Source organism: Pholcus phalangioides, unplaced genomic scaffold, assembly GCF_987345545.1.
Source record: "Pholcus phalangioides strain wild (caught in Gottingen) unplaced genomic scaffold, Ppha-v1.0 ptg000003l_1, whole genome shotgun sequence".
In the NCBI taxonomy this organism is placed as follows: domain Eukaryota; kingdom Metazoa; phylum Arthropoda; class Arachnida; order Araneae; family Pholcidae; genus Pholcus; species Pholcus phalangioides.
In genome coordinates, this window is record NW_028301596.1 from 54,094,455 (window position 1) to 54,121,228 (window position 26,774).

Genomic DNA, 26,774 nt, shown 5'->3' on the forward strand with positions numbered 1-26,774 from the left:
CAGATAAAATATTATATCTCAATTTAATCTGAAAAAATGTATATAATATAACTTTTATAAGTGATTCCCTTCATTATTATTTAAAAAATAGTTTGTGAAGCTTCTAAGTGGCATCACTATAACAAAGGAGCGCCATATTTTGAAATTTTCTCGTTACACAAACCTAAAACTATCTCCAATTATTTGCGTTTTCTCCACGTGCTTCCTACAATTTGTATGAAACGTAAGTAAGGAATTTTATAATTATCATTTCTATTTTCAATATGATACTAATAATGAGTTCTTTTCAACCTCCGATTGTTATTGGGTTATTAATTTGAATGGCTTGACAAAATTGACATTTAAAATGGTTTGCTGTGTAGTTTGGAAGCTGTTAAAAAATAATGATAATTAAACACAAAATCTCTTTGAAACATGTAAATCTAAAATATTAGGGTTTATTTCCAGTAATAACTAAATAGCCATGATATTTTATGATTTAGGCTATATAGCAGTACTCTCAAACTTTTCATGTTTCCTAGACTTGGAAATGTATATGAGGATGCGCACTGCACGTAGATATGCGCAGTAGAAATGTGTGGGTACTAGGCATGATCTCGGGCATTGCCATATGGGTGGAGATACCCCCTCCCCCCTCCAGTGTCAATTACTGAGCCAACTGATCTAATGTATAGCCTATACATATATGATTGGCATGCCCTCCCCAGCCTTTCGTGTCAATCTCCGCCTAGGGATTTTCTTCCCCCTCCCCCATGAAGCTGGGCCTCTAGGGCGAGTTTGTTGGTGAGGCCACTCTATAGTGAATTTATATTGTGAAATAAGAATCTCTCTTCTCCTGTTCCTGAGCGGAAGCCCTGTCAGCCCAACCTTTGTGTGTGTGGGCGACGCACATGATCCTAGGTATAGAGAAGTATGTAATCCTTGAAATGTGTGGAGCAGGGTTGGTCAGGTCACAACAGGGGCCAAGAAAGTGAGAAATTAAAAATTTTGTAAAAAATTTTAATATTGGAGAAAATAGTCTTATGCTATGTTAGTTTAAATTATTTTTGAGTGTTAGTGACCCACAATTTCTGTGGAAGAAATTCTTGTACCCCTCCGAAAGCCAATTCTGTGTAGGTATACACCTGTGATTTTCGCAATGTGAAACGGTGACTATCACATAGCAGCTATAGATGATAAAACTGGATATTCTAGGTAGTTTTACAGATTTAATTTTTTTTTCTGAACGACTCGGAAAATGTTTCACATTTTGAATAGCCGTTCCAAATCCTTTACGATTTTGACAAAAATGTACATTTGCAATCTTATAGGAACAAGGCAAATTTATGCCATATAGACGCTGTCTTTGAATGGGGCAGATAGCCGCGATAGTACCATAATTTTCAGTACGTAACCGGAGGGGAGAAAATCTGCAGGGGAATAGAAACTGAAATTTTAAAAATCTGTAGAGTCTTTCATTAAGGGAAGCAATTAAATATCTTCAACAACCTGTGTGTATATCAATACAGTACAGTATACAAAGTAGTACAATCACTTTCTCAAGGTTGCGCAATTGTGATGGACTGTGAAAAGAAGAAAAAGAAAAGAAAGGGGGAAAAAAAAGTTGGTTTTTCTCTCTACTAGGAGAGAACATGTCCTGGAGGAGGTGTGAACCAAATTTTTATGCGTCCTTTCCCGAAATTCCGGACATTTGACACACTATAGCGTGGGAATAATAGCCTATCTCTGGATGTAAGGGTTTAAGCTGCAGTCACATTTTTTGCAAAATGGGAAATCTTAGAATGTGAAAGAAGCAGTAGCCACTTTTGCGAAAATGCTTACAGGAAGTACAAAACGAGAAGACATCCAACGATAAATCATTAGCATTTTGCTAAAGCTCTCCCCCACACCCCCTTCGCTTTTTTGCTACAGGAATTTGTTATCTAGCTTAAACCCTGGTGGATGTAGGTGGTTTACACTTTCCTATATCTGTGTAGGAAGCTTCAGTACATCAAGAAGAGGCCCCTTAAGATACATCTACATATGTTTACTCGCTTTGACTGTGGAAAAATAAAACATGTGTTAAACGTTTACTTTCCCCCGTCTATTTTTTTCTGCTATACATGTTTCCATGCCACACAAGTTTCTTAGATGTACGGACTCGATGGATTGCTAAGTTTGATTTTCATCTTGTGTGTGTTGCTTGGCTTGTGATGAAATATTTTGTGACAACCGTACACATTGATGGGAAATTTCAGCAAACCACTCAAGGGCAGCACATAGCATGCAGATGTTGGTGAATCTTCGCACATAGGAGGCTTGGTATATTTATAAATTCATTCATTCAAGTTAGCAAAATTTGATTAAGTAAAGTTCTATTTAGGTCAGTGGTTCTCAAACTTTTGTTACTCACTGTGCCCTTTCCACTTTCCCTGCATTTTCAACCCATGGCTCCCTTTTCCTTATCATTTCTATGCGTCTCCAGAAAACAATCACTTCAAAGCACTGAACTGGCACAAATCAATAGATCTGCTCCTCGCTAGGCCCCCATTAACCATGACACTTTAAAACCCACTGAGATAAACTGAATGATCTGAAATTCTGCAATTACACAATTGTATAGATGCTGCCTGTCTAGTATTCACAGAGTTCATATTCGTTTCATACAGATTTTTTCCCTGTTTGAAACATATTTGTTTGATTAGAACTGTACACCATTAGAACTACAGTTCTAATCAAGCTCATACTGATGAACTTTTTTTCCTTTCAGATCGTCACAAGATGTCACATTTTGCTCTTGAGAAAGATTTGAACAGTGTCTTGAGGTTCGACTCTGCAATAACAAAGGGACCAATGGCGAGATGGGAAAGGAAAGCCATGGAGACATCAACTCCTGCTAATTTATCGTTGAACATTTCGAGTTTGAATAACTCTAATCAAATGACCGTCTCGATGAACAAGTCTTCGACGAGCAAGACGCCCGTTAAAACACCAAAGCTTCCTGGTATGTATTAAAATATTTCCTGGACGTTTTTTCTCTATTTTTCTTGTAAATTAACATCAAATTGCTACACTTGATAGTATAACAAATAGTTGTGATTAAATCTATCATTATTTGTTATTAGCTTTGTTATATTACATTTGTTATTAGCTTTGTTATATTACATTTGTTATTAGCTTTGTTATATTACATTTGTTATTAGCTTTGTTATATTACATTTGTTTTTTGCTTTAATATACACTTTTCCTTTAATATTTAGTATTTGATTTTGTCCATTTATTTTGATCAAATTTTCTCCCCCAGAGGACAAAACAAAACGATTAACTCCTGGTCGAAACAAAACACCTAAGACACCAAATACAGATTCCTTCACCAGTGGCGATAGATTCATCCCTAATCGCAGTGCCATGCATGTCGATATTGGTCACTACATGGTAAATATTGTAACATATATTATGACTCAATTTGGTGTAAATAAATTAATGAAAATCAGACATTTCAGGGCTTGACAAATCGGGGAGCTAGCCAAATTTGTTAGGAGCCAAGAATGATTTTGTTCTTTAGAAAAACTGACCTAAATAATGTTTTTTTGCAACTTTTCCAGGACTTGTGTCTTTTAACATAGAAAAAGAATAATATAATTTCATGAAAGAAAATATTTGTGTGATTCATAAACTGCAACCATATACGGAACATGTGTTAAGCAAATATCAATATTTTCTATTTGCTTTGTGTGGCAATCTGGCACTTGAGATTTATCAAGCCATGAATTATTTAGTTAAATGTTCATTTGCTTAGTCGTTTGTGGCTTAAAACATTGGCCTTACATTAAATTTTGAAACAGGATTTTTTAATTTTTTAAATTGCTTTGAGAGTGAAATAGAATTGACCCGCAGGCCATAGTTTGTGCATTCATGGTTATGTGAAATGTTCAACCCACAGGCTAATGCATTTCAGAACGGGTATTGATGCAGTCCAACAAGCAAATTGAGATTAACATATTTTTCTTGTATTTTAGTGCAATTTCTGGTCGATTTCAAGTGTTTTTTGCTGCAAAGAAAAAAAGGAAATTTTAACTCTCTTCTTTTTATTCCATACTTGAAATGACAGACTTGGCTGCAAAGCTGTCTCGACTAACTTTCATGTTTTGAATATGGCTAAATAAGGCTTTTCTTCTTCCAATATGTTGTTTTCTTCCCCCATAGGATGTTGAGTCTGCTAAGTCTCCTGATTTTTTCTGGAGGCTCCAGAATTTCAACCATGATTGAAGATGGGGAAGTCCCTACTTCTTTCAGGGTGGGGGGTTAATCCCAAAGAATTTACCCAGAAAAATTCTTTGGTTTGTGTTTTTCCCCAAAAATACCATCTGAGATTCATCAAGTAAAATGCTGCTATTGCTCCAAATCATGAACAAAAAGACTGAATTTACCAAACAGCCGTAGTCAGTTTGGCCTCTCTACAGTCCAATTGGCAAGAGGATCTGTGTTTTGGATTACTATATAGCATGTTTTTGTCCTTATGTTGTTTTTTTCCTCCCCATGATTTGAGTGTAGCGATGACAGGTACAGTAATTTATTCTTCTGTTTAATAATAATTGGCATCAGTGCCTTTTTAATGCATAGGCCCATCTGGGCACGGTGGCCTGAAATACAGAGGGGGGGGGGGTCTCATGAAAATTAGATCTGTGGTTGAAGTTTTCGAAATTTCGAAACTAATGCATGTAAATTTGTAGGCAGACATTTCCAGTCAGGTAGGGGGTCTCAGAAAAATTCCTTGCCCTGGGGCTTATGATGCACTTAAGACTGCTCTGATTAGCAAAGGTATAACTTGCACTGTATTGCCTTTTTCCAAAGGGTAAAAATTCCTATAATATTTTGCATTCATTAATGAAAAATTCTTACCCTGGTTTTAAACAAGTCCTTTTTATATTTGTCTGTATGAGTTTTTGTACTGAATTCAGATCAATGTAAAAAATACAGGCTACCCCCTCTTCCAATACACATATTTGGGGGGGGGGATTATGTAATTAATATTAATTATATGTTAATATAATTTAATAATAATATTAATTTATTAATATCAATATGATTATTATTAATCACATATTTGGGGCAATTCCCCCCCCCCCCCGGTTTTTACAAAAACTTTAAAAAATTCAATAGAAATGGACAAACAATGTGGAAAATACATATGTTGAGTATATGCTCTTTGCCCATCCTCCCACCCAGAAAAAGTTGAAATGACAAGCCTGTAGGAATGTCCCTAATAATCATTCTCTAAAGTTGGCAGCTATGAGATGTAATTTTGCAATTCACTTAAATTAAACTGTAAAAAAAACCTATCTTTCTACCTGTAGAAATGTTAAGTATGTTTCATTGTGCTATCTGTACAACTGTAGCTAATTTTTCTCTTTATTTTTTATACAAGATAGCTAAGGGCAATGATGATGACGAGAATATCAGTCCGACTGCCATGAAATATAGGGAGGCTATGAGTGAAAACTTGAATGTTGATCTATCTAACTTCCGTATCCTTGCATATCAGAAGAAAGCTCCTCCAGCACCAACAGGTATTCACATAGTGAAATTATGTTCCATTTTCATCATGATTTTTTCAACTTCTCAATTGACTGAATAAACTATAGTTATATTTGTCATGCCTAGGGGTCTTACAGGAAAGAACTGATCGAGAAAAAAGAGACTGCGGGGGAGTGAATTCTTGTTGGGGGGCCCAGAGGAAGAGAAAAAGAAGAGACGTAGGGGGGTGCATCTCTGGGGGTGAACTATCTCTGCAGTCCTTAGTAACTACTAGTCCTAATGAACTACCGGTCGGAGGACTGAAGCTAAGGACCGCTTCAACTACTAGTAGTTAAGAGGTACTATGTACTACCAGTCCTTAAGGTCACGTGACGTGAAACAGTAGTTAGAGGGGGAGAAAATTTTTGGTTTCGAGAGTAACAGATCTCTAACCAATCGGGATGCCGTTTGAAGCCTACAACTACTACTAATTATTTAAAAATCGTTTTTCCGCAGTGGGTTGTGGCAGCGATTTCATGTTTACAAACAAACATGTTATAAACAAACTTTTTTTTCCCGAGGGACTCGCCATACATTTTTTTTACTCTAATATCGCTGGCTAGTTTAATTATTTTGTAAACGTATGAGGACGTTGCATTTTTCATCTTGCGACTTTTTTTTAGAATAAGATTCAGTATATAATAATAGTCAAAGTATTTTTCTTGTCCGAGCTCATGGACCCCACTTTTGGATGCTTGAAGAAGCGAGTATATGGGACCCCAGCTGCATATAAGTGGGTCGCATACTGATGAAATCAAAATTTGGAAGAAAAAAAAATTCTTACAACAAAATGCAAGAAATTAAGGTTACCTGCACTAGTTGAGCCTATGGCCGTAATGTGCCTTTTCGGGGCAGACTTTCCCCTTTTTTTGGGGGGGGGCGGCTCTTCTTGAAAGGGTTATTATTCAAAATAATTATAGATTTTTGGGCCCCCTATTCACCTCAGGAGCCCTAATCGAGGCCCCAGCTGAATACTATTTTTAATATTGAGTGCCATTTTTTTTAAAAGACCAATTGATAAATTATTATCCATTTTTATTCCTTTTAAATTCATTGAAACAACGAATTGCAAATTCTTTCTGGAGCAACTAAAATAATAAATTATTGATAATTTATAATTAAAAGAATTAACTGCCTTGCTGCATATTGTAGTTCTGTATTTTAAACTATGGGTTTCTCGTCCAGTATTAAAAAATATTATCAGAACATTATTTTCTATGAATGAGCACTTACCTGTTAATGCAAGTGAATATTTAAAATATTCATATATTTAAAATATAATATCACTTCAATATTTAAAATATATATACTTCTATATTAAAGATCTTTCATCAATTTATGTTTCATATTTAGCTTCCAACAAATAACTTCACCTGATAACTTTCATTTGATCGTATATTTCATTTCAGTTGATTAGAAGATGAATGATTGAAGTTGATTAATAGAAACATGAATTGAATAACAACTTGCACACATGATTTGTCATACAAAAACATTTTATTTCAAACATATGTTCATAGAGAGTTATCATAATCACAATTTATTTGTTGTACTTTTCTTAGAAATCGCACCTTTCAAGAATATGATTTTTTGAGATTCATTAATTTTCATTTGCATCTTCAAATGTTGATTTACCTGAAATTAGAAAGAGGAAGAAAAAAACACCTTTATTATGCTTATCAATCTTTAAATGTACTGTATATTTGATTTCAAATTATAACAGTCTTTATTTGCATAAGTAGAGATAATTCGTGCACAATAGCACTTTGTTGACTCGCCACCATTTTATCACAGTAGGATCCAAAATGCATCAACTGTGTTTTACAAGGGAGGCCTGGCATTGCACACAGATGCACTTGTTCATGTCTAGATGTATTTACCTAGGGCTTCACAAATCTTAGGAGCCAACATTGCAAAAAAGAAAATCATACTGACACCTAAAATTTTCTATGCAGATCACAAAATATTTGGAGTTTATGTCTGCATCTTCCGATATGTGAAGATCATCACCAAGTGCTAAAAAAGTTGAATATAATTTGTTTTTACTTTGGATTATTTCTCCTAAAAATATGCTTGGCTGCCAAGAAATTTGGCCGGCACCTAAAATGTTTTTCAATTTTTCGAGCCATGGTTCTACCCTAAAATTTTGGTCAGACAGATGAAGTGAAAAAACCTATTGGCACGCAGCTAACTTCAAATTTTCACTTTACTTTCAGCTTCGCTCTAAAACACATCCTTAGCAACCTCTTGTGGATCAGGGAACCCTATTTAAATTAACATAGAAATTTTGCAGTGCTGTATGGTCTTACTAGTTAAAAAGTATAATATTATTTGTCGTCAAACATATTGTTTTAATATTTCCATTCACAAAATTTGCTCATCAGTAAATATAACACGTTTTTCAAAGAATTAATATTGCTTTTCAGTTAGCAACGCTTCTAAAGGTTTTTTTTAACGTCCTCCCTCTCATTTATATAGCCAAGACAGGTTTTTCAACAGTATACATGTTTTTACTTGCACTGGTCAAATTTTGAGTGGTACAGGTAGCCATTAAGAAATCTATCTTAATTTGCTCAATTCAATTATGTCAAAAAGAGTTGTTCTTTCAATAGTATCTGAAAAAATTATGATTATAAAGAAAATTACTCATAGCAAGATATTTCTCGAGAAAAACCAATATGGTATGGACTAAAAACAATGCCACCTTTCCCCCCCCCCCCTGCTTATTTTGTTTTTGCACATATAAAACGTGTTGCTGAAATTACAATAATTTCAGAGGGAAGTATGTTTCTGTTAAGTTTTATATTGAGAAATATTCAAGTGATTTTACAGTTTACAATTTTTATGAATTTTCTCAACTTAAAATTGAATGTGTATAAAATAGGTTATTTTATTCATCATGCAACATAAATGAGACACTGAAATACATTTCTTAATAAATGTGTGAATTTATGTAATACAGTCTCTCCGAAACGCCATTATGTCTGCGATCTGATATAACGCCAAAATTCTTTGGGTAGGATGGTGGCATTAAATCGGGGGTTCGACTGTATTTGTTCCACTAGGGTTGTTGATACAAATGAAATCAGTGAAAATGATGCGACACAATGTTAAAATTTATGTCATTAAATCATGCATGGAAATATTTTATTTTACATGAAAATAATAATGGAAACTGTTGCTCAAAGTCAAATACAAAGAATTAAAATTACCTTTGTTTGCTTTGGTATAATTGTTTGGTAACTTTGAAAACCTTCACATAACTTCGTAGCTACCTACAGCCAATTTCCTGGGAAACAAAATTTTTCAAGAGTTAGAAAAGTCTCACAAATGTATATACAATATATATATATATATCAGCTGTTTACTAACAACGTCGTTAAAAAATAAATGCTTGTTAAAAGTTTAAATGTTAAAAGTTTCAGTTCCACAACATCTCAAAATGTTATATTTTAAAGTTCTTAAGTATTCGACATGGAAATTTTTTTTCTGTCGTTACCCATACACACAAAATCAAAAACAATTTTTGGCAAAAAATTCAATTTGAACACACACAGCAAGGCCATAACCCAAATACTGAAGTAGTAATGTGTTTCAAACACTAATCTGCTTCCTTTCATTATAATATATATATACCTCAACACTAAAAACTGTGCGTGAAATTAAAACTTTGTTTTTTAGTCCTATTGTACGAACTTCATTTTTTATATCAACAAAACAATATAATGATTCCTTATTAAATATTAATCTCAGAGCGAGTTACAGAGTGCAATTTTTAAAGTAGTAGCATATGATTTTTTTCTGAAAATTTAACTTTCACTAAGTATTACAATATTGTTCATTTGAACAGTTCAAAATATCAAATCTATATTTTAATCCTTTACACTAAATTTAGTGCATGAGTTTTACAAAATTTAATATTTAACATTACTGCCAATTTTTACCATGCTTTATTTCAATTTCACCATTACTCATCACAAAAAAATTAATTAAAATTTTTGCCATTTAGGTGCTATAATTTATTATCAATGAATTGTATTTGTTATTATTTATTTACGCATGTGCTCAATTCATTTAGACATAATTTTTCATTAAAAAAAATTAATGTAGCAAAAAACATAGAATGTAAAATTTCAATCTGATATTATCGTAATAGAAGATTCATCTTTCATTCGCCATGTAAATATTTTCAATACGACCCAAAATATACATGGGCTATTTGATATTTTTCCAGCATTACCAAGTGGGATCCACTGCCCTATTGATTGCGTGACATTATGTCCATTTATATTTTTAAATAACGCATTTACCGAGCAAAAAAATATTAAGAATATCTCTAACACTCTTCTTATATAGTTCGATAGCAATAAAATAATTCTTACCTCAGTAATGAACATGCTAGCACTTCGTCGTGGCTTCGATCGCCGATGTCAACATACACGTATGTATACTACAGCAGGTTTTTGAGGATATAACGATGAATCACTTCAACTTTGATGACACCGAAGATATAATCCAAGTTTTATCTGTCATTATTATCGTAAAAAATTTTTTAATTCGAAAAAAAACAGCATATTTCATCGCTAAATATCACAGCGAGAGCTCGCGGCCAGAGGCAAAATTTCCTCTTTTCCAAGATGGCCGCCGTGAACTACTTTTCTTGCTGCTTTAGGACTGGTGCTAGGCAGTCCTTAGCAGCGGTCCTAAGTAACTACTAAAAAAAAGTCCTTAGCTTAGAGATAGTATCGAAAAGTCGAACTACTGGCCATCTAAGGACAAATCGGGGCTTAACTACTTTTTTTCGGCTAAGGACCGCAGAGATAGTTCACCCCCTGGTGACAAAGGCCGGAGGGTTTTTCTTTTATATATATTATGTGTGTGCTCGAGAGAGAGAATGTGGTTTTCTTGTTCTCTCCGTTGGTAATCAAAGATATTGTTTGTTTTCACAAATATGAGTGGAGTTACTTTTGTTCGAGGAGATGTTGGTAGTTGATGGAGAAGGGAGTTCTCATAATATTTTTAACAGATTCACCAGAAATACTTTTGTATAACCCGATCCCTCCACTTCAGTGCCACCAAAACTGCAATAGATTGAAAATCTGTGTGTAAGCCGACCCCTAAAAATCAGTGCATTTTAGAAGCGGGAAATTGTACATATTTACCTGCCGAATCTGTCCAAACATTTATCTTTAAAAAATACATTAGTATTGAAGGTACCAAATACGCATAGCCACAGTTATAATCATTGCATTATTGTGAAACTAAACATAAATATAAGTAATTTTTTATTAGATACTAATATAATGATGTGAATAAATATCAATGGTGTAGTGTTTATTTAATGCAAATTGTTCTATTTTGACTTTTCAAACTTTTTTCTTTAAATTTTCAAGTGTACTTTCTATTTTACATTCTCAATTTTCAAAAATTTATTATAAATAAAGGAAAATATCCAAAGAAAATGAAGCCACTATATAGCACCTACACATGACTAACAGAACACAATTTCATAAACACTGATTATGCCTACATGATGATAAAACACTTCAAGACCCAAAATTTTTGTTAAATTTAAATTGTTGCTCTTATGAGGCTAGAAGCTAATATTTCACCAAATAAATTCAAGTTATATTTACAATTCTATCATATGGGGGGGACAGCAATAAGAAGCACACTGGAAGAAGGCTTATCAAAAGACTGTCTTTAAGACATTTTTTATTTTCGTGTCCTCCCCCCAAGTTATGCATCAATTGAAGGGATGTTTTCAAATTTAGTTATCTTAGAAATCATCTTGGCACAGATAAGGCAGCTAAATTAGTTGTGTGTTATCAAATGTTAAAAGGTGCAGCTGCGCTTGATTATTAGTGTTCGATTATTACATAAGTTTAATTTCATTCTGTAGTCACACATATCTATTGCTTTTTTCCTGTTTTCATGTGACAAATTTCTATCCCATTCTTGTATCTTTCATGTTTCAATAAATCTAATATTTAACCTCAAGACAGTTCAGTTTTCAATTGTTTGATAACCTGATATCAGTCACATAACCCTTTGCACAAACTATTTTGAATTTCAAAATTTTATTATATTTAATGTAATTTTAATAATATAATATAAAGTTTATTATTTGATTATAGAAGTTACCTCTTCACATCAAATTGCAAAGTTTTTACTTATAGTTATAAATAGGAGGTTTTGGACAGTATGGTAAAAGCCACAGTAAATACCATGGTTTTTACCGTACTGTCCAAAACCTTGCCAACCCTGCATATATTGTGTACCCACTTGCACACTAGGCCAGCGTCAGGCTTCTTTAAGAGACTGCTTTTTGTTTCTTTATCTTCGGAACTCATTCATTCGGTTCATAAATTTCTTAATCTTTCAAAGATTTGTTGATGCTCACATCTAAAATCTGTAAAATTGATGCTAGGCCACAGATTATTAAAGCCAAATTTTTGTTTTATTTGGCTTCAACATCATTGGTTCTGTAGGTTTGAACATAGCTACGAAAACCACTCCAGTGATTAGTAATGCATCTATAGCTATAAAATTTCTTACTGATTAGTGGTGCTATCCAAAGTAGTCCAATGACATCAGATCCCTTAAGGTAGCCTTGCGGAGGTCGTGTAGCTATATGATTTGGTGAGGGGAATGAGTGATATTTTTTCAAAAGCTGACCCATGTGTAAGCGGAAACACCTCCCCCCCAGAGAGCAAATTTTTTAACAAAGAAGCTGAGCTTATACACATGTATATACAATGTATGAAATACACAACTTCAATGTGTATCTATGGAAACAGTCTTGATTTTCGCTTAGAAACATTTAGCAAACTGGAACATATATTTGTTACAGCAAGGTGTTCCCAAACATTTCTGTGTTAGCAGCACTTGTTGGGAATGAGATTATAATTTTTTTGAAACCAAGTGGGATATCTGCCAGACCAATGTACATTTTGTCATTACCCCCAAAGTTCTATTTTATTTTAAATTTTCAGGAGGTTTTTATTTTTTGTGATATTTACTGTTTTATTAGTAGTGCTTGACTCATTTTCATATACCGAATTGCATATTGATATATGGTCATTGATATTTTTTCTTTTTTTATCTCTTAAATTCACAGGTCATGCCAATGCTCTGAAAGTCTTGTACAGTTCAGTAAAGAATCCTGGCTCAACAAAGAGAGCAACGCGCTACATTCCACAAACACCAGAACGAATTCTTGATGCACCAGATATTGTAGATGATTATTGTAAGTGATGACTATATAAGTTCGGACATTATCCTATAATAGCACATGGATACACATAGAACATTGTAAATGTTCTGCCTTCATGCATCACATTTTATTTAATAATAAATGTGCAAATACATTAAAGCTTCATTGATTCGAATAACTAGGGCAGTGGTTCTCAACCTTTCTTTGACTCACGGAGCCCTTTTCAGTAAATTATTTTTATGGCTGAGACCTGTTTGACTCGAGGAGTCCCTTTTTGTGTAAAATTTTTATGGCAGAACTATGTAGGCCTTTTTTTTTAATCTATCAAATTTACTGGTTTATTTTCCTCGAGTCACAGCGGAGCCCCCGGGAAGTTCACATGGAGCATTGGTTGAGGACCACTGAACTAGGGTAAAGAATCCACATGAGCAAAAGTAAGATAAAATCTGTTATATAATGCTGGGCTCAACAAATCCAAGATGCTAGGTTGCCATGGTGACTAGAAAATTAATCATTATTGATGATAAAATTATTTGTGATTTCTAAATTGGAGTCTGAAGATGCACCAAAATTTTCTAATTTAATTACAGTTTGTCTTAACATTTGAAGAAGTTATTAAGTCTCGGAAGGAAAAAAAAACCATTATTTAGGGCAGTTTGTCTTCAAAATATGGTGTCTGGATTATTATATCATGGCTGTGTTGCTATGTGCTCTGTCCATATCAAAAAGCTATTATATATAATTCTGAACAGTTTCTGATGGGAGCAAAGCATATAATCATCCATATCCCAAAGCAGAACATACCAACATTTTGTGCATTGTTCATTAACAACAGTGCTTCCTGTGCAACTGCTTTTCAGCCATATGAGCTCTAACTTGAGACACAAAAATGTGGAACCATTCTGAAAAAATTGTTTAGTCCATCCAAGCACTTTTTGGGCATGATAGGCGCACAGGCAAAACATTCATATTTAAATTTTTGAAAGTATATATATATATATATTGGATTTACCAATTACAAGCAGAGGCAATCTATGATTGCCGGTGGCATATGCACAGACCATAGCAGTGATCCGATCTTTTTGGACTTTAAAACATGGGGCTGTTTTTTTTGTATATTTTTTTAGACTATGCCGAATAACAGAAACTGACGGTTAAACGAGTGGCAGTTAATTAAAGTTTTACTATATCACGAATGGACCCTATCATAGAAAATATAGATAATGAATGTGTTTTTTTTTTTCTTCTATATAGACAGTTGTTCCTGCTTAATCAGATAACGGATATAATCCTCCGGCACCAAAATTTCTCTCATATAGACAGTGTTAAAGTTCCCCACTTAATATTTTAATTTCAGTTACTTTTCCCAGCTTAATCAAATATTACACTTCATGGATCAACTGTTAATATGCATAGTGTTTTTATTGAATGAAGCATTTGAAATTAATGGAAAATATTACACTAGGTTAAGATAAATATATTTCAGAGTAGATACTGGCCTCCAAGTATTGAAGCTGTCTTCAATACACGCATTTAATTCTAATTTTTTTCTCTGTTGAGCCAATAGAAGGCACTAACTTTCCTAATGAAAAGTAAAAAGCGTAGATGTTATGATCATTGTAATTAAATACAATTTTTATTTCATTTTTGACGACTAATTTGTTTGAGAAGCTTTATTAATATTGATCCTTCATCAGTTTTCAATATGGAAACTACTAAAACGAACAATTAAATTGCAAAATGGCAATTGAATTGTTTCCCTCATTATCGGGTATTGTTTGCTGGAATCATTGATATTCGATTAAGCATGACCAACTGACTGTATGTATGAAATTTCTACTTGATTTTGTAAGTAAGAAGTGTTTTTTAAATGAATTTGTTGAATTGACTTATGGCATTTCAGCTAGAAACAAATGAAAAATGGTGCAAAGATATAATTTTTCTTTGTGTAATTTTTTCTCATATAATTCAGATCTGAATACAATCGACTGGAGTTCGTCCAACCTTCTTGCCGTTGCTTTGGCCGGAGGCTTGTATTTGTGGAACGCCAGCACGGGCACCATCCAACATCTGATGGAAGTTCAAGCCGAAGGTGAATATATATCGTCAGTGTCGTGGTTGAAAGAAGGCAACTATGTCGCGATCGGTACAAGTTTGGCTGATATCGAGTTGTGGGATGTTGAAGCTGAGAAAAGGATCAGGGTCATGAAGAGTCAGTCTTCTAGGATCGCTTCATTGTCTTGGAATTCATATATCTTGTCAAGGTAGTAAATATTCACTGTTGCTCTCCATTGTACATTTTTTAGTTTGTTTATAGTGCACATGGGTTTTGATTTTGGCTGATTCAGGGCAGTTTCTAACTTGTTTCAAGTATCCCATTGGGGGGGTGTGTGAGAGAGAGAGAGACTGAGACACTTGTATTACCCTCTCATCTTATTGAATCCTACTTTAACACATTGCATATTTTTTTTAACTTCATATGCCCCCCCCCCCTGCATTAGGTTGGGATTGTATTGAATGAATTCAATTCATGAATTATTAAGGGACTTGGTGACCTCGGAAAGTTGCTTTGAAAGGAGGCTCATGTGGCCTGAGCCTTCTACATTCCAGGGCCAATGAGGTGCTGTATTTAATAAATTTTCAACTGAAATTTAAAAAGAAATTGAATTTTTGAGTGATTATTTTTTATTGTACTATGATTATGTTGTCCTGGGGGGAGAGCTCCCCCATGAAAAAGCTGAACATTCATCACTACTGACAAGCTTGAAGCTAATGTTGGCATAACTGGATACTACGTTCTGTGGGTTTTTTTAATTTGTTAAAACTTGATTTTCTTGAAATATTAATAGATAATACATTATAATTAAAATTTATAAAGGCGTGAATCTCGGAGGCACAACATTTTTTAATGCCACTGTAATTTGGGAATTCCATTTTTTTCCTACTTTTTTTTCAAATTTTCACTTCTAGTCCTGATTGTGCTTCCTTGAAGAAAATCCCTTAAGAAAATACTCTTTCAGTCCTTGCAATTTCAGACTGATGTTTTCCCAAGAGAAATTAAGATTTCAAGTATGGAAAATCTGTAATTGTCACTGAATAGGGAGACCGAAAGTGGGCGAAGTTGCAAATTTTTGCTTCAGAGAATCGGGTCAGCAAAAAAAATATGGGAGCACCTCAGGAAAACAAGCCATGTGTTCATCAAATGCAATCCCAAAGAAATCCCTAATTTTTTCTATTTATTTGTCTGACGTGTTCTTTGGTGCAAAATATTTCGTGTCAAACTTGATTTTTCAAGCCTGAGGCTGGGATTACATTATAAAAGTTTGATAAAATATTTTTTACTGAACATGAAAAAAAACCCAATAATCTTATGTTACATTCGAGTGAATGCAACAGAGAAGATTATCGGTTACATTTTTCAAGTATAATAAAATTTTTGTAGAGTGTAATCCCTGCCTGGGAATGGGCACTTATGGATATGTCTAATAAAAGGTCTCCAGTTTCTCATCTTCCATTAAATGTTCATTTATCTAATTCTGAAGCTGTTCATGTTAGCCTTCGGTCAGTTTGTCTTTTTTTATAGTTCTTTTAAGTGTTTTATAGAACTTTAAATTTTCGGCAGCACCAGGTATACAAATGAAATGATTTGATATAGAAATTTATTAGAGATCGCATGCATTTTGGTTAACAAAGATTGCTGCTGACAAATGTGATTCCAGAACAGGGTACGCAAATATTACAATATTTTCGATAAAATGGTCAACCTACTGTTTATTATAAATGCTTTAAGCATGATATAAATAAGAACATTTTACTTAACATGAATACTTCCTTTTTGAATAATATTTTAAATCTCATCTCTTACTCTCTCGTCTTGCATCCGATATTTTCATATGTATATCAGACATTTTTGATATATATATATATATATATAAGAGAATGGTTTGATATTTTCAGTTGAGAAGGGTTTGATGTTTCTGTTTGAGATTGATTGTTGATTGATATTTCAGTTGAAAATATCAATGCATTCTTGACTGAAAAAAATTAAACCATTCTCAACTGAAATTATCATATATATATAATATGCAATGCCCATAAAATGTATTTATGGTTGTCTTATTCTAAGTATGGATAGCTTCTCGATTTATGTTATGAAAAAATATGTTAAAGAAATATATGTTTATCGTATTTCTTTTTCAAAGTATCGATTTTGTTAGGATTTACTACCCCAGGGAGTAAGCTATTCCATTTATTAACAACCCTATTGGAGAAAATAATTTTTTCTAATAGGAGTTAAGCTTTTATTAGCTAAGATATCACTATATTGCTTCTGTGAACAATGTTCTATATAGGAAATTGTTATTGTACGAAAAAAAATCACAAAAATTTTATGAAATCATGTGTTGCAACTGATTGGTTTCTGAAATCCTGATGATTTTTTTCTTTTTTGACCAAAGTGGTGCAAAGTCTGGACACATCCACCATCATGATGTAAGAGTCGCACAACACCATGTGGGCACATTATCAGGTCATAGCCAAGAAGTGTGTGGCCTACGGTGGTCTCCTGATGGAAGATACCTTGCGAGTGGCGGAAATGACAATGTCTTGAATGTGTGGCCCTCTGTTGGTCAGAATCAAACTGATTGTCAGCCGCTGCATTCTTTCCATGAGCATCAGGCTGCAGTAAAGGTATGCTCTTAAAATATTTTTTGAAATTTTGTTTCCCATCTGATTTTTGATGATTAATAATATAATTACTGCAGAACTCACCATATTGCATGTGCCTATATCATAGCTGCCAAGTCTCCAGATTTCTACTTCATCTGTTGTAGAAGGAATGTGGCGGTTGAAGACACACACTTCCTTCCACAATTCAAAAAGATATTATTAAATAATTAAACACAAATGAACAGAAACTGCAAGAACAAGTGGACCGTGTAACTGTCTTGTTTGAGCGGTCAAAACCCAAATCAAGTTCCATCATCGCGCGGGTGTGCTCTTTTCCCTATTACGCAGACAACGTCATCCAGTGGTGGACGCTGTCTAATGTAAATTGTTGCCATTGCATCAAATCACAAAAAATATTTTGGGGGGAAGAATGACAAAATTTCTAACAGCCAGTGTCAGTTCAACCTTTTGACATTTGAAATTGGCGAGATGACACGTATCTGTTTTGACCATATGCAGGGCCGCAACTAGGTACTTTGTCGGCCAGGTCATGCACACATTTTCACACCCCATGTAATATAGGAGGATCAGTTAAAGGATGAATTTAGTGTCCCTGCTTGTCCAGTTTCTGGGGCACCAGACCCGCCTGCTTCTCCCTAGTTGTTGCCCTGATTATATGTTCTGTTGAGTTTGTATGTCTCGTTTTGGGTCCAATGTTTTTTGGCAAGATTTGATTTCAGAGTAGTGATGACAGGTAATTTAATTTATTGGTTGGCAATGATTACAGACATGGCACTAATCTGCTGTGGCTTGCACAACATTGCGTTTTTGCGAAAGGAGAAAAATCTGCAATTTTTACTTTTACTAATGAAAAATGCCTTTTGTATTTATTTTTGTACAGAACTTGGATTCGCACAAAAACCTCCATAATTCTCACTCTCCAAAGTTTTGATGTCAAGTTTAATGATCTTCATTAAAATGTCTTCCTTTGCTCAATGCAAAATTGATGAAATGTGATTTATCATGTATAGGCTCTAGCATGGTGTCCCTGGCAGCCAAGTTTGTTAGCTTCTGGTGGTGGAACTGCTGACAGATTCATCAGGTTTTGGAATTGTAATTTGGGGACAGCGGTCAGTGCCACAAATGCAAAATCACAGGTATATGTACATATATATTTTTTAAACTAAATACCGGATCAAAATTCAAAACCTTCGTTTGAAATTGCATCATCAAGGGAATATATGCTGAATGAAACAAGAACTCTACTCAAAATTTTTGAACTATTTGCTTTGTTTGAATTCTCCAGGCTTTAAATTGATCTAGCACATTCTGGCCAACTTGACCACCCACCTACACTTTCCCAGCAACTACTTAACCCGGGAGAACTCGCTGCATGCGATTTTCTCTCACTGTCAAATATTTTGCTCCCTGCTGAAAACTAAGAAAGGTCAGACTTTCCGCTCTTGTCTAGCTGGTAGTGGGAAAGGGCGGCACAGCCATCTTGATAATCAGTGCTTTTCAAGTGACAGTAAAACTCTCATGTGTGAGTTCTCATGCATTAGCAATCCTAGCGAGTTCTCTCAGATTGAATGAACTGCAGTCTGTGTGGTTCTAGCTCATGGATTCTTAACTTGGGTTCCATGATGGATTAAAAAAACCAATTGTTTTTACATTACTTTGCATAATTTTGTCTTACACAATAATTTTGTGGAACCAATTAATTGCATAACGCGAGGGATATCTGTAATTGGTAATCAAGAACACAAAACTAGAACTGGAGAAGGGCAGCAAAATTTGAATAGCCCGCAGGCTGACTGTCAGTCATAAATCCTTCTCTGCTATTTTAACCAGTTGTTGGTCCAATGGTCATTAAGGTTCCTTGTGTCAATTAAATGAAAGTGAAGGACCTCACGTGCCAATGAGATGAGAGTCATAAACCCCCCTTTATAGAATAATATTCAGTATAAAATGCAAAACAATTGTTTTGGGGTCATTCAAGTATGTCATCATCGATGGGGGGGGGGGGGTTTGGATAATGCTTACGTCATCAACCACCCTTTATGTGAAAATATGAGTTAGGATTCAGAGGGGCAGAGCTGATGACGAAATTTTGCTGACAAGGGGGAGAGGGGTCAAAAATAGCTAAAAATTTGCTTACGTAATACTTGAACGGTCCCTTTGGCATTTTAAATAATGTAAAAAATTTGCTACTCTGGGCTATAGGTCACCCCCCCCCCCCCCCCCCGTGAATTTGCTTCTTTGAATCCCTGCTCTAGATTGTTTCTAACCTTATGGTCCGCAGAACAAAATCAGTCCGCGAAGATAAGACAAGTGACCTCGCAACAGACTCAGAATTCTAATCCAAAATAGATGAAAATGACTCAGATATTTATGTAACCAATGTTAATGATATTTTCACATCTATGCGCATACTTTAAATTAGTGGCCCCATCGAATTGATGAACACCTCAGGGGTTCAGAAAGGTTACAAACAGAGTAATGTGTTCTATATTAATGTTAAATCACATACAATCTAGCATCTTATCATGCCGCTTCCTGACAATCTTTCTGTGAATATGAGCTGATGGCGATCTTAACATGACTTTAATGTGTATGTGTGTGAATCTTAATTTATGGAGTTGGAAAATCAAAATTTCGCAAATGTTCTCATTTATTTTTTGTGTAAAATCTTCAGGTGTGTGCTATTCTGTGGTCTAATGAGTACAAAGAACTTATTTCGGGCCACGGCTTTGCAAACAACGAATTGATCATCTGGAAGTATCCCCATATGTCCAAAGTAACAGAATTAACAGGTTAGTGCTTGTTTACGTATTTTAATACATTATGGACAGTATGTTGCGAAATGAATTGTTCCCTCATATTTTTAGTACATGATAAGGCCTCTATGACTACAGAATCAGATACATTTCATTGATCATGTCCCTTATTACTGGATTGAATTAATAATCATTTCTATGTATCCTGTCTTATTGATGTTAGTTAACAATTCTGGGAACACGCCATGCCACCAACTGTGTCTATAGTATTCTGTGAATAAGAAATGAAGTATGCATTTGTGTGCTCTATTAGCTCTCTGAGACCGTCCATTCTTTTGAGAAAGGGCGCAAAACATCCCTAGTTTGTCTCTCTGAGTGGACATGTCTATCTGTGGTCTGCCGGTAGTGATAGCATTTAAAGGGAGCCATAATATAAGTTTTTACTGAATTCTCCCATTTCTACACAATGTTTGCGTAACGTTCACATAAAAATTTTTTTAATAGATTTTATATCCAATCACCCTAATGTGTTTTTAGGCCATACTGCCAGAGTTTTGAATCTTGCCATGAGCCCAGATGGAACAACGGTCATATCAGCTGGAGCTGATGAGACACTGAGGTTATGGAACTGTTTCGCTGTAGATTCCAAGAAGAAAAAACTCGCTTCAACGACATTAGAAAAGAAGAGTGATTTGATGATGAAGAGCATTCGATAAACTTTGCCAAAGTCTACATCATCTAGTTTTCTAACTGCTAATGATTTTCGTGACTGCTATATTGTTTTCTCTTATCTACAAATTTTTTTTTTTTTGTAACTTGTTTCAATATAGTTTTGACATTTTTACAATTTTTTTTTTTGATTTCTTGTTACAATTTTGTCCAATTAGAAATTGATTTGTGCATGTTGTGTATATTATACAAGACGATTCATCTGCCTGATGTATTTATTCATTTGCATTTATATTTTGTGGTCAAAATACGATTTAAAATAAACAGTTTTATAGATATTGTGTCTAATTTTTTTTACATGTGCATTTTATGCTTACAGGGCGTTTCAAAAAGAATCACCCAATTTGAAATGTGTATATCATGAAAAATATAGAACACATAGATACTTAAGATTAATTTTATATTGCAGACTTGCCAACTCTCCCGATTTAGGCGGGAGACTCCGGATTTTTCATCCTTCCTCCCGCTCACCGGATTTGTTAAAATTTCTCCGGATTTTGGCAGAAAATTGGATTTTATTCGAGCTTCACGTTGTCGTGGCGTCAATGATTACCGTCGTCGTTAGGGAAAATACCCATAGAGGACAGCCGTGGTCATTTCCATCGAGAGCAGCCTTAAAAAAAATCTGTGATCGCATTTAAGCAACTGGCAAAGACGTGACTTCGTTTTCGTAGCGTTTATCGGCAATCATTTAACAGGGGCATAACCTTGGTTGCCGAAATTCCTGTATAATCGTTATTGTATTCCATTAACAGCCGTGCGGTAAACGCGTTTTTTCGTCGGCAGCTTTGTAGTTTGAATTTTTTTTTAATTGTTTCCTCCGTCTTCAGAAAGAAAATATAAAACTCTAAGCTATACAAAGCTAAATATAAAGCTTTTAAGAGTTCACACACCCAAGATATAAATCTTGATAGCATCCATGAAAGGAAACACTTATATTTTATGAACAGTATGTAGATGTGATTTCTCTGCATGGAAATACTGACATGGAATTATATTCTGCTCAGGGGCAATGCAGAATCTGCCCGGGGGGGGGGGGGGGGGGAGAGGAATTGAACTTTTTCCTCAATTGATAAAAAACATTTTTGTGAACTTTTTTGTTTGATCCAGTCTATGGGGGGGGGGGGCCTCGGGAGGAAGAAAAGTTGGCACGTCTGATTATTGGATGGCTAATCAAAGTTTTTTACAAACCAAATTAAAAGGTGCTCAATATGTCTACCTTGGGATTCACGGCATGTGTCTCTATACGGTAGTCAAATTTGTCCCAAACTTTTGCGAGCATGTTTGCGTCCACCGCTGTTGTTATGCGTATCTTCAGTGTTCGACTAATGTAGCTGGAAGGAGAGGCACATAAACGTAGTCTTTTAAAAAAAACCCCCACAAGAAGAAATCATACACTGTGAGGTCCGGCGATCTTGGAGACCAGTGATGTTTAACTGAATCGTCAGTTCCCATAAGACCGATCCATAGTTTAGGAATGCGATTGTTCAACCTCCAGTGTGGTGGTGCCCCATTCTTCTTTAAAATGGAGTCATTTGAATTCGTTTCTGACTGGGAAAGCCAATCTTGACAAACACAAGTGGCGGCCGAAGGAAGAGCGTTAGCGCGCTACCTGTCAGCAACTGCGTGAAACTCGAGATTTCCCTTTTTCTACCCATACATTATTCGATCAAAATGGCTTAAAAGCTGAATAGTTATGATTTCTTTTAAATCGTATGATTCTTTTTGAAACACCCAGTATAATACAATCAAACCTTGTTACCATGTTGGTTTAATATATAAAACTACCTATGGCAGTTCCCATACTGATGGGCTAATTCAGAGATAAGGCATCTCAAGCAAAGGGTGCAGTAGGTTGTAAGAGGTGGCAGCCAGGCTTTGACGCTGCCGTCCCCCTCCCCCACCAGCGTCAAAGGTAAAGCCGACTGATCCAAGGTATTTGCGTATATATGAGTAATCATCATGGCCCCCCCCCCCCCAGACTTTCAAGGCTATCTCCGCTTATGAAAGCGATGTTCAATAAGGATCGTAATATACATTTAGTGAATTCAATGGATTTTTAGACTTAAGATGTTTAAGAATTTTCTAGAATCTGATTTGAATTCCCCGGCATGCCGGTTAATGCGGGAGAATACGGTAACCTGCTATCTAATTAATCCGTTTCGTATTCGAGTTTTCTCAGTGCAAACTACGATAGCTACACGTATCATACCCCTCGCTGTATATTACAGATTTCCGAAAGAAAATTAATTCATTAATTTTCGAAAAAAAAACGAAGGGAAATATATAATTCATTCTGAACTTTATTACTTTTGTTTCCTCGCGATCTTATCACGAAAGTCTGTGGAGAATTGAATTGAACTTATTCGACGGCAAAGATTTCATTCCGTAATTTCTTTTAAATTAAAATTTCAATTGCAATTTTCTCGAATCGAAGAACCAAAAAAAATAAGCTTTGATTAGATTTTTAAAGCTTTCTTTCCTTTAACATAGTGAACAAAAAAATTAGGAACACCCCCTCACACTTAAACGTCGACTCGTCCGTGCAGCAGCACGTGCGCTGACGTAATAAACCGGTATTGCTGCTAAAAACCTTTTACCCGGTCAGAAGCACCAGTTAACGTGGTAATTTGTCTGTTCATGGGGAAAACTAGATTTCAGTGACTGGAAGCGGCACGATTTTCGGCGGTTCCAGTTTCTCCGGAGCCGCTAATCTTGGCTTTTCTTGTACAACCAGTGATGGTAACTCGTGGGAAATTTCCCATATTCGTGAGAAAAATTGGCCAAAATTTGTCCAAGTGGGAACTCTCTCTCTCTCTCTCTCGCATTTGTGTGCAGCAACAGAAGAGCTACAACACAACAAATTGCAGCGCAATACAACTCAAGATCAGCACAAAGCATATCCGTACGCTCTACACAAGACGGATGAAACGAAACGAATTCGTTTTAATAGCCGTCGACCAACAAAGTCCCTATGATTTTGCTGCAAAACCAAAGGAAACAGCTTTTGAGGGCTAGAGAACGACGAAATTGGGCACTAGATGATGGAAGAAGGTTGTCTTGTCTGACGAGTCAACATGTCTTTTCCATGACATTGATGGCAGGATCCATGTGTGGCGCAAGAAGCACGAAGCTATGGATCCGACATGTCACGTGACAACTGTTCACGATGATCGCGGCGGAATCACGGTCTGGGAAGCATTTTCCCGGTATATTCTTGGTCCGTTATTTCCATAGGAAACATCCGTCAATGCCAGCACCTACCTCCTAAGTGGTCAGCTACCACCTGCACCTGTTTATGGCCATGATTTTTCCTGATGGTGATGGCTAATTTTACATTGCCCGAGTGGCATGGTGGTAAGATGTTCGTCTACCATCGTGAAGGTTGTTGTCAGGGTCCCGGGTTCGAACCCAAGGGAGGATATAGATAAGATATTTTCCCTAACGAACTCGAGGCGACCACCGATAGACAGCGCCTTCACTTCCAACCCATCTCACTAATGGCAGCAAATTGCAATATAGCGATATGGCCAGAGTTGGTGTTTGGTGAAGTAGGCTATATTTACAGCAGGACAATGCATCCTCCAACGGGGCTGGAATTATCTCAGATTATTTTGAGGACCATGATTCAGAGTTGCACTTGCTTCAATGGTTCCATCATTCATCCGATCTCAACTCAATTGAGCGTTTGTGAGACGAGGTTGAAAGGTCTCTTCAAAGCTCCGAAACACCACCTTCTCTAATCTGATGGAATTAAGAGCTGACATTTCGTTAACATGGGCTAATTCATCGACTAACGTCACTAATTAGCATTCCTCCTCAAAACTATTGCCACCTCAACAGCATAATAGTCTCAGGGCAAAATGAAAGAGGGCTTAGTCACCACCTTTTAATCAGGGGCGTACGCAGGATCAACCTTTGAAAAGGACACAAAAGGCTTCGTGCGGGAAGGGGGGTACAAAAATTGTCTTTCCGAGAAATTTTGAGTTATCACCCTTCAAAAAGCATTAAAATTAACAGAAATTTCTTAAAATAACACATTAAAGATATTTTCTTTCGATATTTAAATTTTTTAAACAGAAATATTGAACTTCTTTTAATTTTTGGTTGGCTGGGGGGCGGGGGCCATGATCCCCCTATTCCCCTCAATGCGTAGGGGTCTCTCTGCACTTAATATACATATTTATTGTCATAAATAATTATGCCAGATCTTATCGTGGAACCCCTATTCAAGTGAGGTCCCAGCATGTTCCCTAGAAGATGATGGGGCTGACAGTTCCAACCCGGGGCGTGAGATTATTCTCATCATTTTTGATTTTTAAAACTTCACGTTCATAATAGGGGAGGGGGGGACAGGAAGAGTCTCACCCGGGAGTCCACTAAAGACCTCAGCTTAGGGGGCCCTACTGCAGGATGGGGAGGGGACATGGGCCTCCGTGCCGGGCCCGATTGAATTCATGGTTGGGATTCAAGAGGTTGGAGCCCTGTCATCCTATTGGGAGGCACATTCACGATTTAAGAGCTTTGCCCATGGCGGCTGAATCAGTTTGCCCCCGTGCGGCAAAAATCCTAGTTACGGCCCTGTCTTAGTGTTATTTCAATACAAAATACGGCTGTATAAGTACAATAATTCTTTATCTGGAAATAGTCATTTTTTGAGAGCTGCTGAAATTTACGAAAAATTTACGTAATTTACTAAAATTAATTGATGAATAAAAAGAATAAACCAGTGTTTCCCTCTTCAAAACACTAGAAATTACTTAAAAAAATTAAATTCTTTCTGAAGAAATTGTGAAAAAAGTTTGTGAACTTTCTGAAATAGCTCGTATATTAACAATCAGTTCGAGATTCAGAGTGAAGAGCCCCCTTGCAGAGAAGGGCAAAACAGCTAATTTCTAGGGGTCAACGTGATTGGTTCCTGCTCACCTTTACTAATAGATGAGAAGGATTTACTTGCGAGTAAATGGTAAATCATCATTAATACAGATTGAATGATTTGCTCTTTTTGCATTTCCTTTTACTTTAATACTAATGCTTCTACTTCGACCCTTTTGCTCGCGAGCATTTCCTTCTTTTTATTAATATGAAAGCATTCCTCCAGCTAGATCATAGTTTCCCAACCTTTATTGTTCCATCGCCCCCTTCTTCAGAAATATTTTATCCCATCGCCCCCAATGCAATCTAACTCATAGGATCCTATGTTATACCCGCAGCTTCTACCGTCCCCTGGAGCATTCCATCGCCCCCAAGGGGGCGTTAACACCCACGTTGGGAATCACTGCTCTAGACCAACAAAAACGTTGATCATGAGGAATGTTTACGAGCTACATGCGTGGATATATGGAGGAACGAATGAAAAATGGATGAATTCAAGAAAGTGAAGAATTCTTTGCAGTCTGTCATAATGCATTTTCCATTGTTTCACTGCGATGTTTCAGACGTGCAGATAATGTTAAATAGAAGTAAGAATTCAAAGCGATCGAAAATAAAATCCTCTTCCATTGTTGAAACCTAAAACATCTTGGATCGAAAAACAAAAGAAAAGTATGCTTAAAGAAACACGGATGTTTCAAACACTCTAGAGACAGAAAGGGATATCTTATTCCTATTTGCTGAATGGAACGAACGTAACCTGTCTATTATTTGCTTCCATAAAAGGGGAATTCACGTTTGCAACTGTCAGGACTGATCACCGAAAAAAATCACAAACAAAAGAAAACAAGTCCATTCTTGAGAGCAAAAAAAGGTAAGAGACACACGCGCAATGCCACTATTCAGTTCAGGAGACAGTCCCTTTGTCTCAAGTAAGGAAACAAAACAAAAAAAAC

At 35.7% G+C, this 26,774-nt stretch overlaps 1 protein-coding gene across 1 annotated transcript; it reads left to right on the forward strand.

Moving 5' to 3' along the window:
* The first annotated feature begins 128 nt into the window (after positions 1–128).
* Positions 129–21,222, forward strand: fzy (cell division cycle 20 protein fzy). Its single transcript, XM_089250329.1, has 10 exons — positions 129–223; positions 2,750–2,983; positions 3,284–3,414; positions 5,408–5,549; positions 12,677–12,805; positions 14,745–15,036; positions 17,230–17,461; positions 18,472–18,597; positions 20,136–20,253; positions 20,755–21,222. Exons 1-10 carry the CDS (start codon positions 217–219, stop codon positions 20,931–20,933), a joined length of 1,590 nt encoding a protein of 529 aa, XP_089106455.1. The 5' UTR covers positions 129–216; the 3' UTR covers positions 20,934–21,222.
* The last annotated feature ends 5,552 nt before the right edge of the window (positions 21,223–26,774 follow it).

Coding starts and splice junctions, on each gene's coding strand:
- fzy (XM_089250329.1), top strand. Junction 5,550..12,676: donor AGCTCCTCCAGCACCAACAG/GTATTCACATAG, acceptor TTAAATTCACAG/GTCATGCCAATGCTCTGAAA. Junction 18,598..20,135: donor CCACAAATGCAAAATCACAG/GTATATGTACAT, acceptor TAAAATCTTCAG/GTGTGTGCTATTCTGTGGTC.